A 14,385-nucleotide genomic window follows, 5' to 3' on the forward strand; every position below is an offset into this window, starting at 1 on the left:
CGTCGTTTTATCTCTGTATGTTCGTATTTCGCGTAATTCGAGCGTACGAACATCCGCGGCCAATCGACGATGCAAGTTCATCTCTGAAACGAGCCATAAAATCCAGCTCGTACACGCCCACGAGCAAACTGGCGAACCCTCTTCCTCATCCTGGCGACCTCCTGGCTCCGTTTTTCACCCCGGAATCGTTCCTACAGAGCAACAGATTTTTGTACGCGCTTCTATACTCGGAGCTCATGACCACGTAAACCACAGGATTGATACACGTAGTCAGGTAGATGAGAATGTAACTGGCGATATTCAAGCCTCTCCAATCGATCGCATCCTTGAAAGTCTTGGTAACAGTGATCGGCAAGTAACAAACGAGAAACGACGAAAATATCACCAGGATCATCTTCAGCAGTTTCTTGTCCTTGTTACTCATCCTCGGTGGGCCATCGGAATTGCGGAATTTTTGCACGCCCGTAAATCTCGACTCTCTGCGAGCGATCGTAGGTCTCCTCCTGCTGTTGGCCGATCGATCCGGCGTGTTCGATCTCGAGCTGTCCAACCGGTCGCCGTCCATAGACGCTCTGCGGTTGAATCTCTGTACCCAGAGAGCCGACTCGATCACGAACGAAGCTCTGCTGGTCATTCTCTCCAATTTATTTCGAGCGTTCGCGGAAGCTTTCTCGGCGGATTCTTTGATCTTAATTCGGTCGTTCGCGAGAACGGTCTCAGCCGCGTCCAGATCGTCCACGTACGGTATATCGTCTATCTTTATTTCGAAGCTAGGCTTCGCTCTATCACGGTCGTCGACGAGTTTCTGGCTCGTCGATTTCTGCCTCCTCTTGCATCTTTGTTTCCGCTTCCTCCTTTGCCGCGTCCTCTCCTCTTCGTTCTCGCCTTCCTCGTCGTCGTCGTCGTCGTCCTCGTCGTCCTCTTCCTCGGACCCGGCCGAATTCTGTTCCCATGAAAGTTGCTCGGACAAGGATTCTTCGATCGCCGATCTCGAAGGCGTACTGGAGCAGTTGAGCCGGTTTGGCGAAGCTACGGTGCATTTGGAGGAGAAGTTGGCGCAGAGTACGCTCGCCGCGCAGCTCGAACCCACCACCGACAGTTCTTCCTCTTGGATCCTCGGTGATATGGATCGTCTCTGCAACCGAACGAAGCAAAGAATAATAATCGCCTGCTGTTCGTACGGGTTTCGCGAGTCCATGGTTTACGAGAAAACGTGCACGCCGAAAGGCAAGACGATTTGCGGGTTTTAAAATCGACGAGCACCTACGACGTTCACCCGTCGTTGCGCGCTACGCTTACCTCGTGGTTGCTTTCCACAGCGTCCGTGCTGGCATTTACGTTGCGATTTCTACTTTTGCAAGCGGTTTTCCGAACGATGTAGAAGATCCTCGCGTAGCAAACGACGATCGCGATACAGGGAATCAAGAAGGCAACGACGAACAGGAACTCCTTCGGACTTCGACCATTTACGTCTGGCAGGATGGAACAAGAACCAATGGCCACGTCCAGTCCAAAGCGACCCCAGTTTCCGAACCACGTAACGACCAGGGCACCGAATGCGATCGTCCACGTACTTAGAATCATCGGTGTTATGTATCTCGATTTGTATATCCTGAAGGCAAGTGATAGAAGAGGCTTGAGAATATTGATAGAAGAGGCTTGGTGAAAAGAAATTGTCCGCGTTTTACTGATCTGGATGATAATTCGATTTTGCAAATAATTCAAAGGCGGTAGAATAATTGACGATCCGACGAGTATATTTGTGCGGACGAATATACGTGTACCGATACGTACACACAGTCGATTAGGATGAAACGCGCGTGTTTAGTCTACTGTAAATCATTTTCGTTCCGGATGGGCTTGATTTATACCGCGTTACGAGCGTATCACGTTGAACGACCAAGTCGTAGCAAAATTACAAAATTCACATAGGCAATTTCCTTTTGCGTTCGTATGATTTGCGATGGTTAATCGGTTTGCTGTTTTGGACGAGTATACTGGTGATGGAGAAACGGCGATATTTTGCGCTACGACGAGTATACTCGTCACGCGTAAAGTAATTAGGTCGTCCGAAAAGTTTCTAGTTCTAGTGTTAATTCTACGTTACAACAGTCACGCGTACTCTTTTTTCAAAAAGTTTCTGAAAAAGGTAGCGACACGTAACTGGCGAGGTAAAACATGGGAAAAATACTTGGTTTACTTACCTGGGATAAAATCTAGGATGACCTATCATAACGTAACGATTGATCGTGATCGCTAATATGGAAAACAGGCTTACTGCTACCAAGCCGTATCTTAATAAAGGAAACAGTTGACATAGAAGCGGGCCGTGTCGCCAGGAACTATGCCAGAAGGTTGACGTAGCAAGAGGAAGGTTGAAGCAACAGAACATCAGATCCGAAAGTGAGAGGTTCATTATGAAGATCGCGGTGGCGTTTCTTAACTGCGAACAATGGTAATTAAATTAAGTGTTAATTTAATTATACAGGGTGGTTGGTAACTGGTGGTACAAGTAAAAAGGGGGTGATTCTACGCGAAAAAAGAAGTCGAAAATATAGAATACAAATTTTTCTTTTTTTTTAATTTTTCCATCGAGACAACGATCTACAGTGAGGTCCGTTATAACGTACCGCACGCGTACCGAGCGAAAATTCAAAGTCGATTTTCTCGAAAACAAAGCCTTAAACGAAAACTCGTAGAAGACGATTTTCGAATCGACGATGCACACGCGGTTTGTGACTTTCGGTGTATCATGAAACTTTTGCCTTGATCCTGTACAAAGAAAAACCATTACCTGTGATTCGGACTATTGCGAGTAAAACGAAGCAGCGGATGAGTCGATGGAATTATCGATTTCACGAGAATTATCGTCACATTGTAAATTATTACCATTACCATCGTTTACCATCAGTAAACATATTTTTAACGATAAGTTTATATGTTTATATTATACGATAATTGAAAATGATTGTGCGCGTACCTACTTACGATTTACAATATGTAATTGTATATCAATTGTATGTAATTGTAAATGTATACAATATGTATTGTATGTAACTACGATTATGCACAACTGAGTGTACGTACAGTCGCGTTATTTTCTACAATTGAATTTACGCTTGATATACAGGGTGATTGATATAACTGGTGGTACAAGCGGAAGGGGGGTGATTCTACGCGAAAAAAGAAGTCGAAAATATAGAATACAAATTTTTCTTTTTTTTTCATTTTTCCATCGAGACAACGATCTACAGTGAGATCCGTTATGACGCGATAAAGCGCACGCGTACCGACCGAAAATTCAAAGTCGATTTTCTCGAAAACGAAGCCTCGAACGAAAAATTTGTATTCTATATTTTCGACTTCTTTTTTCGCGTAGAATCACCCCCCTTCCGCTTGTACCACCAGTTATATCAATCACCCTGTATATCAAGCGTAAATTCAATTGTAGAAAATAACGCGACTGTACGTACACTCAGTTGTGCATAATCGTAGTTACATACAATACATATTGTATACATTTACAATTACATACAATTGATATACAATTACATATTGTAAATCGTAAGTAGGTACGCGCACAATCATTTTCAATTATCGTATAATATAAACATATAAACTTATCGTTAAAAATATGTTTACTGATGGTAAACGATGGTAATGGTAATAATTTACAATGTGACGATAATTCTCGTGAAATCGATAATTCCATCGACTCATCCGCTGCTTCGTTTTACTCGCAATAGTCCGAATCACAGGTAATGGTTTTTCTTTGTACAGGATCAAGGCAAAAGTTTCATGATACACCGAAAGTCACAAACCGCGTGTGCATCGTCGATTCGAAAATCGTCTTCTACGAGTCTTCGATCCTCTACGATACGAAAATGTCTCGTTGTCGCGATTCGACGAGGATAACGAACAGCGGAATAAAAATGAACCATTTGACTCGAAAATCAAGCGATTTGCGGATTATGTCAATACCAGCTAATAACAAAATCCGCGATCGCTTAGTTGCCAACCCCATAGAAATTTACAAAGAAATTCTCGATATATCGGTCGTTTAATTCGACGATGAAATAAATGTCACAGAAAATGAAAAACATTCTTCCATTTGATTAATTAATTCTTTGACAAACTCCTATTTTTCTATCGTTCTGTTCGCTTGACATTGCGGAAAATGTTTCTTCCTTCTTTCGCCTCTCCGCCACTCTTCGTTGGTTTTAGGCAAACCGACAACGTGTTCTGCGATATTCCGCTAATAATATTTCCAGAAAATAGATTGGAAAATGTATTTGGTGGTCGTTACGCAACTAGAAACGTGCGTAGTTTTGAGACTTTTGCTGCAAGTCGAACGAATCGGAAGGAAGAGCAACGTTTATAGCGACGCAGCGGCAAGTTATCATAGCGTGGAAACGTGTTATCTCGGTGATCGCGTCAACTTGGTAAATATACTTTTTTTAACAGATAAATGTTGGCGCGTTCGTAAATTACACGTAAATCCAGCGAGTGCCCATAAATTCGATAAGTCTCGGTGCTGCCAAAAACATCTCGTTGCATAAACTTTGGTTGCGTTTCGCCAGATCTATCGAGTTTTCTTACAATTGGCGAGCTTCGACGAAAGGATCGCGAAATCTAAAAGAAAAGAACGCGAATTCCCGAATTCTTCGCGAATTACAGCGTAACTTTAAAGGGAAACATTTCGAATCGAAGAAACCTTCATTGTTATTCGCCACTGGTTGAGACACGAAGATGGTAGCCACCCCGTGATAATCAAACAGCCAAAAAATTCTACCAAATGTCCAAATCGGACAAATTGTGAATGTAAACAACTAAATAAAAAAAAAAAAGAAAAAACTGGTTAAGCAGTTCATTAGCACGACGAAGCGAGAAATACACAGGCGAATAAAAACGATAAATCGTCGACGAATGTTTTCTCGTAATTACAGTTCCATGGTGATTTGTTCCAAGATTCGCTTCACTCGCGTATGCTAATTTACCTACGCCAGCTTTTAACCATTCCTTACGTCACTTTTACTTTTTCCTATTGTCTCGAAACGAGATTCGAGGTGAACCACTTATTGACCTAGTCGGTGTACGAGCAAATACCACTTAGCGTGCTACGAGTAACTAGAAATTCAAGTAACCGCAACGCCGCCGAGTATATTTCATTCCACGTGACAGATTCGTCGTACGACATTTTTTCGCCTCGTTGTATCCGCCGTTTGCTCGACTTACGCGCAAGCATATCGTTTATAAATCTCTTAGAAAACGTGTCATCGCTTTTGCCAACGTGTCGTTGGATCGTAACGCAGGAAATTTCCGATTTCGCTGAATCCTACGAATGACGTGTTCGCGGACAAACTACGGCACAGAGATAAAATTCCTCTGTGAAAACGTGTTGTGGCTGATGATAATCTAACGCGTGTCGATCGGAAGCTTCGAATATTTCAACGTGTCCGAAGAAATAAAGAAGCAACGCGAAAGAGGAGAAGAAAGAATAGACGGGACGCGTTCGTCGAGGATAGAAACGCGTGTCACTCGAACGCTATGAAATACAAAGACTTCGAGTTTCTTGGTGCGCGTTAGAAAATGAAAAAGAAGAGAAGAAACGAACAAAAGAGATATAGCGATAGATGTAGAAAATTTGAAGGAAAGACGACGAAGACGCGGAAAAGACGTATCGCTGGAGCGCTGACCTTTTTGGTGCGGAAAAGAGCGACGATGGTGAATAAATTTCCCGGGATGCCGATGACCATGAAGAGTATGCAACATCCAGCGGCGAAGTGCAAAAGCCATGGCGGATATCCCACGAAGAGGACCGCCGATCCTGGATCCCTGAGGACCTCCTGGATTGTCTCCTCTGTGCCATTGTGACCGGTCTCGTTGCTCGCCATCCAGTACTCCATCTGCGGACAGCATGGTAGACAGGTGTCGTTTTGTACAGGAGCGTAAAAACTGGTCGCCTGTTGGCGACGACCGGCAAAAACAAGCCTTTTTTAACGAGTTGGAAAAACGATGTTACGGATGTAGTTGCGAAATGGAAAATTGAGTTGTACTCCGACGATCGTTATAATATACGTCGCGTTAGAAATAAGTAAGCGTGGCTCGTTCAAGTATTCCAACTCTTATCGCTTACGAATTTCTTTTTTTTTCTTTTTTTTTTACAAATATATCGTACTACGTTTTATCTAAAGAATTGTTGAAATTTCGCGGGTATCGTAACGAGGGGCGACGACTATACGATAGCGAGTGTACAATTGTGGTGAAATTGGACGAGACGAATTGGACAGGGACCAGTTACGACGCGTTTATCGCGAACGAGCGATTAATGAAAAATTAGCACGTGGCATCGACAAGGATCTGAGACGTAGGATTAGCAAGACGATCTGTCTCGCTACCGCGTCAATGTAAATGTATTGCACGGTATCCCATGTATTGAGGGTAGCCACCCACGTGATAATCAAACAGTTAAAAAATTCTACCAAATGTCCAAACTGGATATATTGTGAATATAAAGAATTAAATAAAAAAGGAAAACGAGACACGGGAAAGCAGCGTTAGGCAGGACACAAAGTATACGAAATAAAGAAACGCCAAGCGATCAGTTCGTTTCGCCAACGTCGCTGACCTGGCATTTTATCCGTCATGCGAATTGAAACAGTTGGTTTACCGAGAAAAACCAACATCGAAGGGTACAGAAGAAAATCTCGTACGAGGTATCGGTATTGGTAACATCAGGTTTATGCATCGAAGAGAACAACGTCAGTTTGGACATCTGCGGATTTCAGAATCGTCGATCGAGCGGCAAAATATCAATTCGTATCCGATTTGTATTTATACTTAAACAGTTCACCCAGTACGTATCTGTATCTGATAGTAATCGCACTCCCAGGATGCTGACGAGATCAAATGCACAGGTATGTACATATACGTCAGAGTTTCCAAACTATTTTTCGATCGTTCGTTAACAGAGTCAATCAAGTTCTAAAATTATAATATAAACAGGAAAAAGTATAATTCAAATGAAAACGAGATCAAATGCAAAAGCATGTACATACACGTCAGGGTTTCCAAACTAGTTTTCGATCGTTCGTTAACAGAGTCAATCAAGTTCTAAAATTATAATATGAGCAGAAAAAAGTATAATTTAAATGAAAACGAGATGAAATGCAAAGCTTATTCTCAACGCGAGAATTGATTATAATTTTAATAAATAAATAAAAAAAAATGCAAAGGTATGTACATATACGTCAGAGTTTCCAAACTAGTTTTCAATCGTTCATTAGCAGAGTCAATCAAGTTCTAAAATTATAATATGAACAGGAAAAAGTATAATTCAAATGAAAACGAGATCAAATGCAAAAGTATGTACATACACGTCAGAGTTTCCAAACTAGTTTTCAATCGTTCATTAACAGAGTCAATCAAGTTCTAAAATTATAATATAAACAGGAAAAAGTATGATTCAAATGAAAACGAGATCAAATGCAAAGGTATGTACATATACGTCAGAGTTTCCCAACTATTTTTCGATCGTTCGTTAACAGGGCCAATCAAGTTCTAAAATTATAATATAAACGGACCTAGAAAAGGAAAGTATAATTCAAATGAAAAAAAAAAAAAATAAAGAAACTTCAATAACAGAATAAAAATGTAAAAGATCCATTACGATCGTAATTCAAGACGATTTAATCAAACTTTTTATTCGAATTTCAAGTTGCATTTCGTTTCAACGTCGAGTTTCGTTTAAATCGATAGCAACGCAATTTTCAGACAGTCGACGAGCTAACAACGCTTGAAAGCGTCACGTGAAAATAAACGTCTGTTAGAATAAAAAGCACGGTTTCGCGCCTATCGACGACAAAGGCGATATCGTCTTGCGACTGTACACAGAAACAGCCAAAATTGCGCGCTGTTAGGCGCACGCGTGTTGCACGTTGGGAAACACTGATACGCTCGTTTGTACGCGACATGGAATCCGATACAGTACATACGCTATTTGCGTATGAAACGTGCCTATTTGTTCACGACACTCCCACTTAATTCGCATATCTAATAAATTGACACACGTCTATATTAAGCAGCGGTATACAGATTTGCGTTTGAAGTACGTTCAACCGTAGACTATTTCGTGTATCACGCGAGCATTACGTGTTACGTTTTCTTACTTTTCGGCTATTACTTCCTAATTTACCGACGCTTTCGAAATCTACGGGGCTACGTTAAAAAACAAAGTATTAAACATCTCGATAAATACGATGTTAGAAACACGAGCGGTCCGAAGATCGGAAACACGGATCACGTGATACGTGGCTTCCTCTCTCGCTGCACGTGTTCCACCGCTTTGATGCTATAATTTGGCCCAGTTACGCGAGACACGCGCGAACGCGCGCTCTATCAAAAAATATCGTCTAAGACTGGATAACGTTAAATCGCTTCCAATGTATCGCGATTACTTAAATAAACAATCGTATAAATTATCAATGTAGTAAAGCGGTAGTTACACGCACGGCAGCTTCGAACGTAAATTATTAAGCTGCCCTGCTAAACGTACGATCGAGTAAATTCTTAAATCGGTAATCGTAAGATGGTTTTGAAAACGTAGCGTTTCTTAAACGTCCCAAGTAGCTAGGATCGCCGTGTCGCTGTCTCCGTCAGTGGGTAACACTCGTACGTTCTTAAACGAAATTAACGACGCTCTTTATGTAAATAAGCTTGTTTCCCTTCGATCTTCCTCCCTTTTCTCTCCGCTCGTTCACTCCGCCGCCTATGCTCACCATTTATTTACTTTCTCCCCGTTCAACGACTGTCTCGCTCGTTTTCTTTCCTACACGTTGAGAAAATGCAACGAAGGTACGTCTTTTTTCCTCGCGTCCGAAGAGGAAGAGAGAGAAATCTATTTTCGCCGCTCGTGACGATACGCTCTTTCAACCGCGGAGCAAACTTCGCCTCGATCTTCCGGCGAATTTGCGTTTCTCGAGGGATCGCCAAGTCCCGGCGAACGAATGTATTTTACAAAAGCAATTCGTACCAGGGAAATATATTTAATCGAGCGAAAATCCTACTTTCTCCGTCGAGTCGCTTCGTCGAATCGCGTTTCTCCTCTCGGTTCGCCAAACAGAAACGCGAAATTCCGCGTTACTTCGGTCTCGCGCATTTCGCTCGCATACGAACCGATGTTTCGAAGATCGTCGTTATCTCGATCGTACTTCGAATATTGTACACGAATGCGCGAATACGCAGTTGTATTTCGATTTATCGACTCCTTCCGATAAGCGCATATCGCGTTCGTATTAAAAACGCACCGCGCTGTGTCCGGCAAATCTCTTCCAATCTCTGTTCTAATCTCCGTCGAGATGTTAAAAACAATCGATCGTTCGAATGCTCGACGATTATTAGCACAGGCAATCTCCACGTATGTTTCTTTCGTTTTATCTTCTCTGCTCTTACGCTGAACGCGGTTCAGGTACAAATCTTATTTCTAATTTACGTCGCATTACGATTGATATTTATTTTCAATTAACATAAACTAAAGTAACGAGCTTCCTTTTCTTCTCCCTTTCTTCTCTACGTTCACGTCTACTTCTTTGCCAGCCTAAGTCGACGCTTATTTTTACTTCAACGCAACGATAATCGCAATTTTAAGGAACAGATAGGCATCGTCTCGATGTCTCGGCAGAAAGATTGGAAATGAAAGTTTATAATTATATATTTGCGTCGATAGTGGACAGAAAGATGAACAGAGGAGACGAAAAGCCGATAAACTGGCTAAAAATCGACGACTGACGATAATCCGTGCATCGACGAGTTACGTCGACGAGTTAGTTTTGAACGAACAACGCGTCCAATCTTCCTCTGCAGCGTAGCGTCACGAGATGCTAGAAGCGAATTCACGTTTTGTCAGCCGTTTCGTGTACAGTTCTGTTATCGTCGACGGTTCTTGCCTACGATCAATAGAAGAAGCGCTTACCCTCGTAAGAAGTAGACGCCGACGGTTCTGAGTTCATTGATGCGAATCATTTATGCGACTACGGACGAACAGAAGCACGTGCAGATTTCGATCGGTTCAGCCGGATCGCCTCTTTCAGCTTTGCCGGTAAATTTCGTTTTCAATCTGCCTCTTCCGCCTTCTATTCTCATCTTACGCGTTCAAACCATCCAATTTCCATGAAACGTGCACGCGCGACCAACTATGAATGAGATTTCACGCCCTCGCGATGTACAACACGCGGGCTACGATCGCCTTTAGCGACGCGTTCGTCGCCTTTCGCAGGGAAATCCAGAGAAGTACGACGCGAGTATTTGAACCTGTTGCGCATCTTGGATCTTCGTTTTTTTAGCAAAGGAGGAAAAGTTCCGAGGGAATTTCCGAGATGACGTTCCGCGCAAAGTTTCACACCGACGATGTTCGTCGCACTCGCGGGAGAAAGAAACGAGCAACGCTGCGTATAAAAAGTTTTATCTCAAAAATCGAACAGATTTTCAGCGGATTCGATTCTTCACGACGAAAGTTCTTCGGCTCTTCGGCCAGGCGACGAAGATATTGCGGAAATAAAAATCGTCGCGTTCTCTTCTTATTTATCTCTCGTAGTATTCGTCGCACAGTACGCGTTCAGAGCTACAAAGGACTCGTAGTTACATTTCTGTTTGGTCGTAAATTGTCGACGACTGGACGCGACCTCTCGATATTTAAGAAACCGAATGCGTAGGCCGATTTTTCCACGATCGAAATACACGTAGGCTTTCGGTTCAAACGAGAGACCGAGACGGCCAAGATACCACAAAAATAGAAATCTCGATCGGAACTGGTCTCGCGGAATTCGCGAAGCGACTAACCGATCGGCCAACTGGACCACCGAATTCGCTTCTACAGATGAGTTTTCTGGATCCTAATAGAGCGCAGGCGTGGGGTTAGTGTCCTTCACGAACAAGAGAATATTTATTCTACCGGACGAAAATCTATTTTATTAAGTTTCTTGGGAGAATCACGCGAATCTACGTGCTATAGTGACCTACATACATCGCCGTTTATAGATATTTAGCCGATGAAAAAATCGTATTATAAACGAATCGCGTTACAATTAGATATGAAACATTAAACTTTTAGACATCGATTAATAAGAATAAGAAAGATCGTTACGCTTCTAATTATCGATAATTTTAATAAATGACAATTAATCGTTGAGCTTATTTTTCCCATTATCTCGATAATACGTATGTTCGCTCTGTCAGAAATCACAAAGATCTTTCTTTTTTTAATTTCTTTTGTTTAATCGATCATTTTAATAAATGACAATTAATCGTTGAGCTTATTTTTCCTATTATCTCGATAATACGTATGTTTGCTCTGTCAGAAATCACAAAGATCTTTCTTTTTTTAATTTCTTTTGTTTAATCGATCATTTTAATAAATGACAATTAATCGTTGAGCTTATTTTTCCTATTATCTCGATAATACGTATGTTTGCTCTGTCAGAAATCACAAAGATCTTTCTTTTTTTAATTTCTTTTGTTTAATCGATCATTTTAATAAATGACAATTAATCGTTGAGCTTATTTTTCCTATTATCTCGATAATACGTATGTTTGCTCTGTCAGAAATCACAAAGATCTTTCTTTTTTTAATTTCTTTTGTTTAATCGATCATTTTAATAAATGACAATTAATCGTTGAGCTTATTTTTCCTATTATCTCGATAATACGTATGTTTGCTCTGTCAGAAATCACAAAGATCTTTCTTTTTTTAATTTCTTTTGTTTAATCGATCATTTTAATAAATGACAATTAATCGTTGAGCTTATTTTTCCTATTATCTCGATAATACGTATGTTTGCTCTGTCAGAAATCACAAAGATCTTTCTTTTTTTAATTTCTTTTGTTTAATCGATCATTTTAATAAATGACAATTAATCGTTGAGCTTATTTTTCCTATTATCTCGATAATACGTATGTTTGCTCTGTCAGAAATCACAAAGATCTTTCTTTTTTTAATTTCTTTTGTTTAATCGATCATTTTAATAAATGACAATTAATCGTTGAGCTTATTTTTCCTATTATCTCGATAATACGTATGTTTGCTCTGTCAGAAATCACAAAGATCTTTCTTTTTTTAATTTCTTTTGTTTAATCGATCATTTTAATAAATGACAATTAATCGTTGAGCTTATTTTTCCTATTATCTCGATAATACGTATGTTTGCTCTGTCAGAAATCACAAAGATCTTTCTTTTTTTAATTTCTTTTGTTTAATCGATCATTTTAATAAATGACAATTAATCGTTGAGCTTATTTTTCCTATTATCTCGATAATACGTATGTTTGCTCTGTCAGAAATCACAAAGATCTTTCTTTTTTTAATTTCTTTTGTTTAATCGATCATTTTAATAAATGACAATTAATCGTTGAGCTTATTTTTCCTATTATCTCGATAATACGTATGTTTGCTCTGTCAGAAATCACAAAGATCTTTCTTTTTTTAATTTCTTTTGTTTAATCGATCATTTTAATAAATGACAATTAATCGTTGAGCTTATTTTTCCTATTATCTCGATAATACGTATGTTTGCTCTGCTCACGCTTATGGTCGATATATTTGTTTGTCGTAATTCATCTACATTTTCAGAAATCACAAAGATCTTTCTTTCTTTCCTTTTTTTTTATTTGATCGATCGTTTTCTAATTTTATATTTATTTTTAGAAGACTCGTTTACTTTTGCAAGGAGAACGTTAGACGTTCGATCGGTACAACGGCAAATTAAGGAGATTTCTTCGCGAATTACGGCGATCTCTTTCAATCTGGACCTGTTAACAAATCCGAGGGCGGTAAGACATCAACGGTGAAATCAGTGAAGTCGTCGTTTAACGAACGACGTTTAACGTGCCACGTTGTGGAGGCGTGGACGCTTAATAGAATACACGACGAGCCTGGGCAACAGCAATCACGCTGCTACAAAGTAATCCGTCGATTCGAGCAAAAGTCTCTTTCACTTTCATGCGAAACGTTATTTTTAGACGGTGCGCGTGGTTTTATATTTTTACGCGCATAATTAAATAACTGGATCCCAAATAGCGATCTTCTTCGTCCATCGAATATCGCGATAAATTAAACTTCTTAACTTAAACAACGTTTCGTTCATTTTTACGTATCGTACGCGTTCCCTAAATCTCTGCGAGAATCTCAGACTTCGGAAAAACCTTTCCATCTTTGTATACCACGATACGCGACGTTACGTAACATCAAACACCGTGTTACACTTTCATTTTTCGGACATCCTGTACGTTTCCTGTGTTTCTTCTTCTTCGAAAACGAAAAAGAAGAAAGAAGAGAAGCAAAAGAGAAAGACGATCGAAAGTCGTTAAAGATTCACTGTTCCAGACAAACGTCGGAAACGCGAACTTTCTACAAAACGTTTTAAATTTCCGTTTAAAGCGTTTTAAAATTCCACGTAAATGCCGTCGTATTGTACGATGACTTCCGGTGCACGCGACATTACAAATCACGCGATCGTTGTCCGTAAGAAAGCTGCTGGATGTAGGTGTACACCGCGATTACGCTTCCCGAATGATTTATAGAAACGTGGCGCATCGACTCATCCTCGATGCTTACTCTTAAAGCACCTACGCTTTCGTTCGAAGCACGCGTTCCGTCCGCATGAAAACACCACGGTCCCTACATCCTTTTTAAAAATAATTACATTTGCTTAGCAGCCAGGCTGCCGTACGATCGAGCCGTACAAAGGGGGAGAAAGCAGCTGGGTACGAGCGTGCACAACGGAAGAGCATCTACCGCGCCCCTAATAAATCGGAAGTGGAATCACCGTTCTCCTCTTTTTTTCTTTCGTCTGCCTCCTCCTTCGCAAGAAGGAAACGCCATTTACCCGTTCGCTCGATCGTTCACCGGGTAAATATAATTAATTAAAACGGAAGCTTTTCGTCCAGACGATTCGACGAAGGGGATGATTTAAATCGTCTGTAAACCGAAGCTTCGCGATTGGGTCTCCACCGTTACGTTTTATCGCGTTACGCCGATTCTTCGAGATCTTCCGTCGATGGTTGCACACAGCCGCTGTTTCGTACGATTTTCCAATCGATTCTTTCGTCTCAACGTTGCGAAACACGCGCGTCCGTCTGTTTGTTATCTTAGAAATCGAGAGTCGTTGAATTTTCACGCGATTTTCCCCGATACGTTCGTAATTGACGATTTTTCGTCAGGCTTCCGGCTAACTTTCCTATTTTACGCGGCTGAACAGAGGAAATCGAGAAGAATTCGTACGAGAAATTGTGACACATAGATTCTCAGTGAATCTATGTACGAGAGATACGTAGCTGTTCGATAGACGTACAAATAAGTGTACAAGGTAACTCGCAGTGAGCATTTTTATGCAG

The 14,385-nt window shown here is 40.8% G+C and overlaps 1 protein-coding gene across 4 annotated transcripts in view; it reads right to left on the reverse strand.

The window, feature by feature from the left end:
* LOC100749439 (G-protein coupled receptor moody) overlaps positions 1–14,385 on the reverse strand; it is a 27,147-nt gene continuing 12,762 nt past the window's right edge. For 2 of the 4 annotated variants that reach the window (XM_012383955.3, XM_024366655.2), the window contains exons 2-5: positions 5,697–5,906; positions 2,205–2,443; positions 1,300–1,612; positions 1–1,135 (exon numbers count right to left, since the gene is read on the reverse strand). In XM_012383955.3, coding sequence (XP_012239378.1) covers positions 146–1,135; positions 1,300–1,612; positions 2,205–2,443; positions 5,697–5,906 — 1,752 coding nt within the window. In that variant the 3' untranslated portion in view covers positions 1–145. Of the gene's footprint in view, positions 1,136–1,299; positions 1,613–2,204; positions 2,444–5,001; positions 5,525–5,696; positions 5,907–9,970; positions 10,859–14,385 lie in introns of those variants that run through there. The other 2 variants (XM_003488357.4, XM_024366656.2) reach the window with 2 other exon arrangements.

The sequence above is a fragment of the Bombus impatiens genome, unplaced genomic scaffold, assembly GCF_000188095.3.
Source record: "Bombus impatiens unplaced genomic scaffold, BIMP_2.2 scf_0225, whole genome shotgun sequence".
NCBI classification, from domain to species: domain Eukaryota; kingdom Metazoa; phylum Arthropoda; class Insecta; order Hymenoptera; family Apidae; genus Bombus; species Bombus impatiens.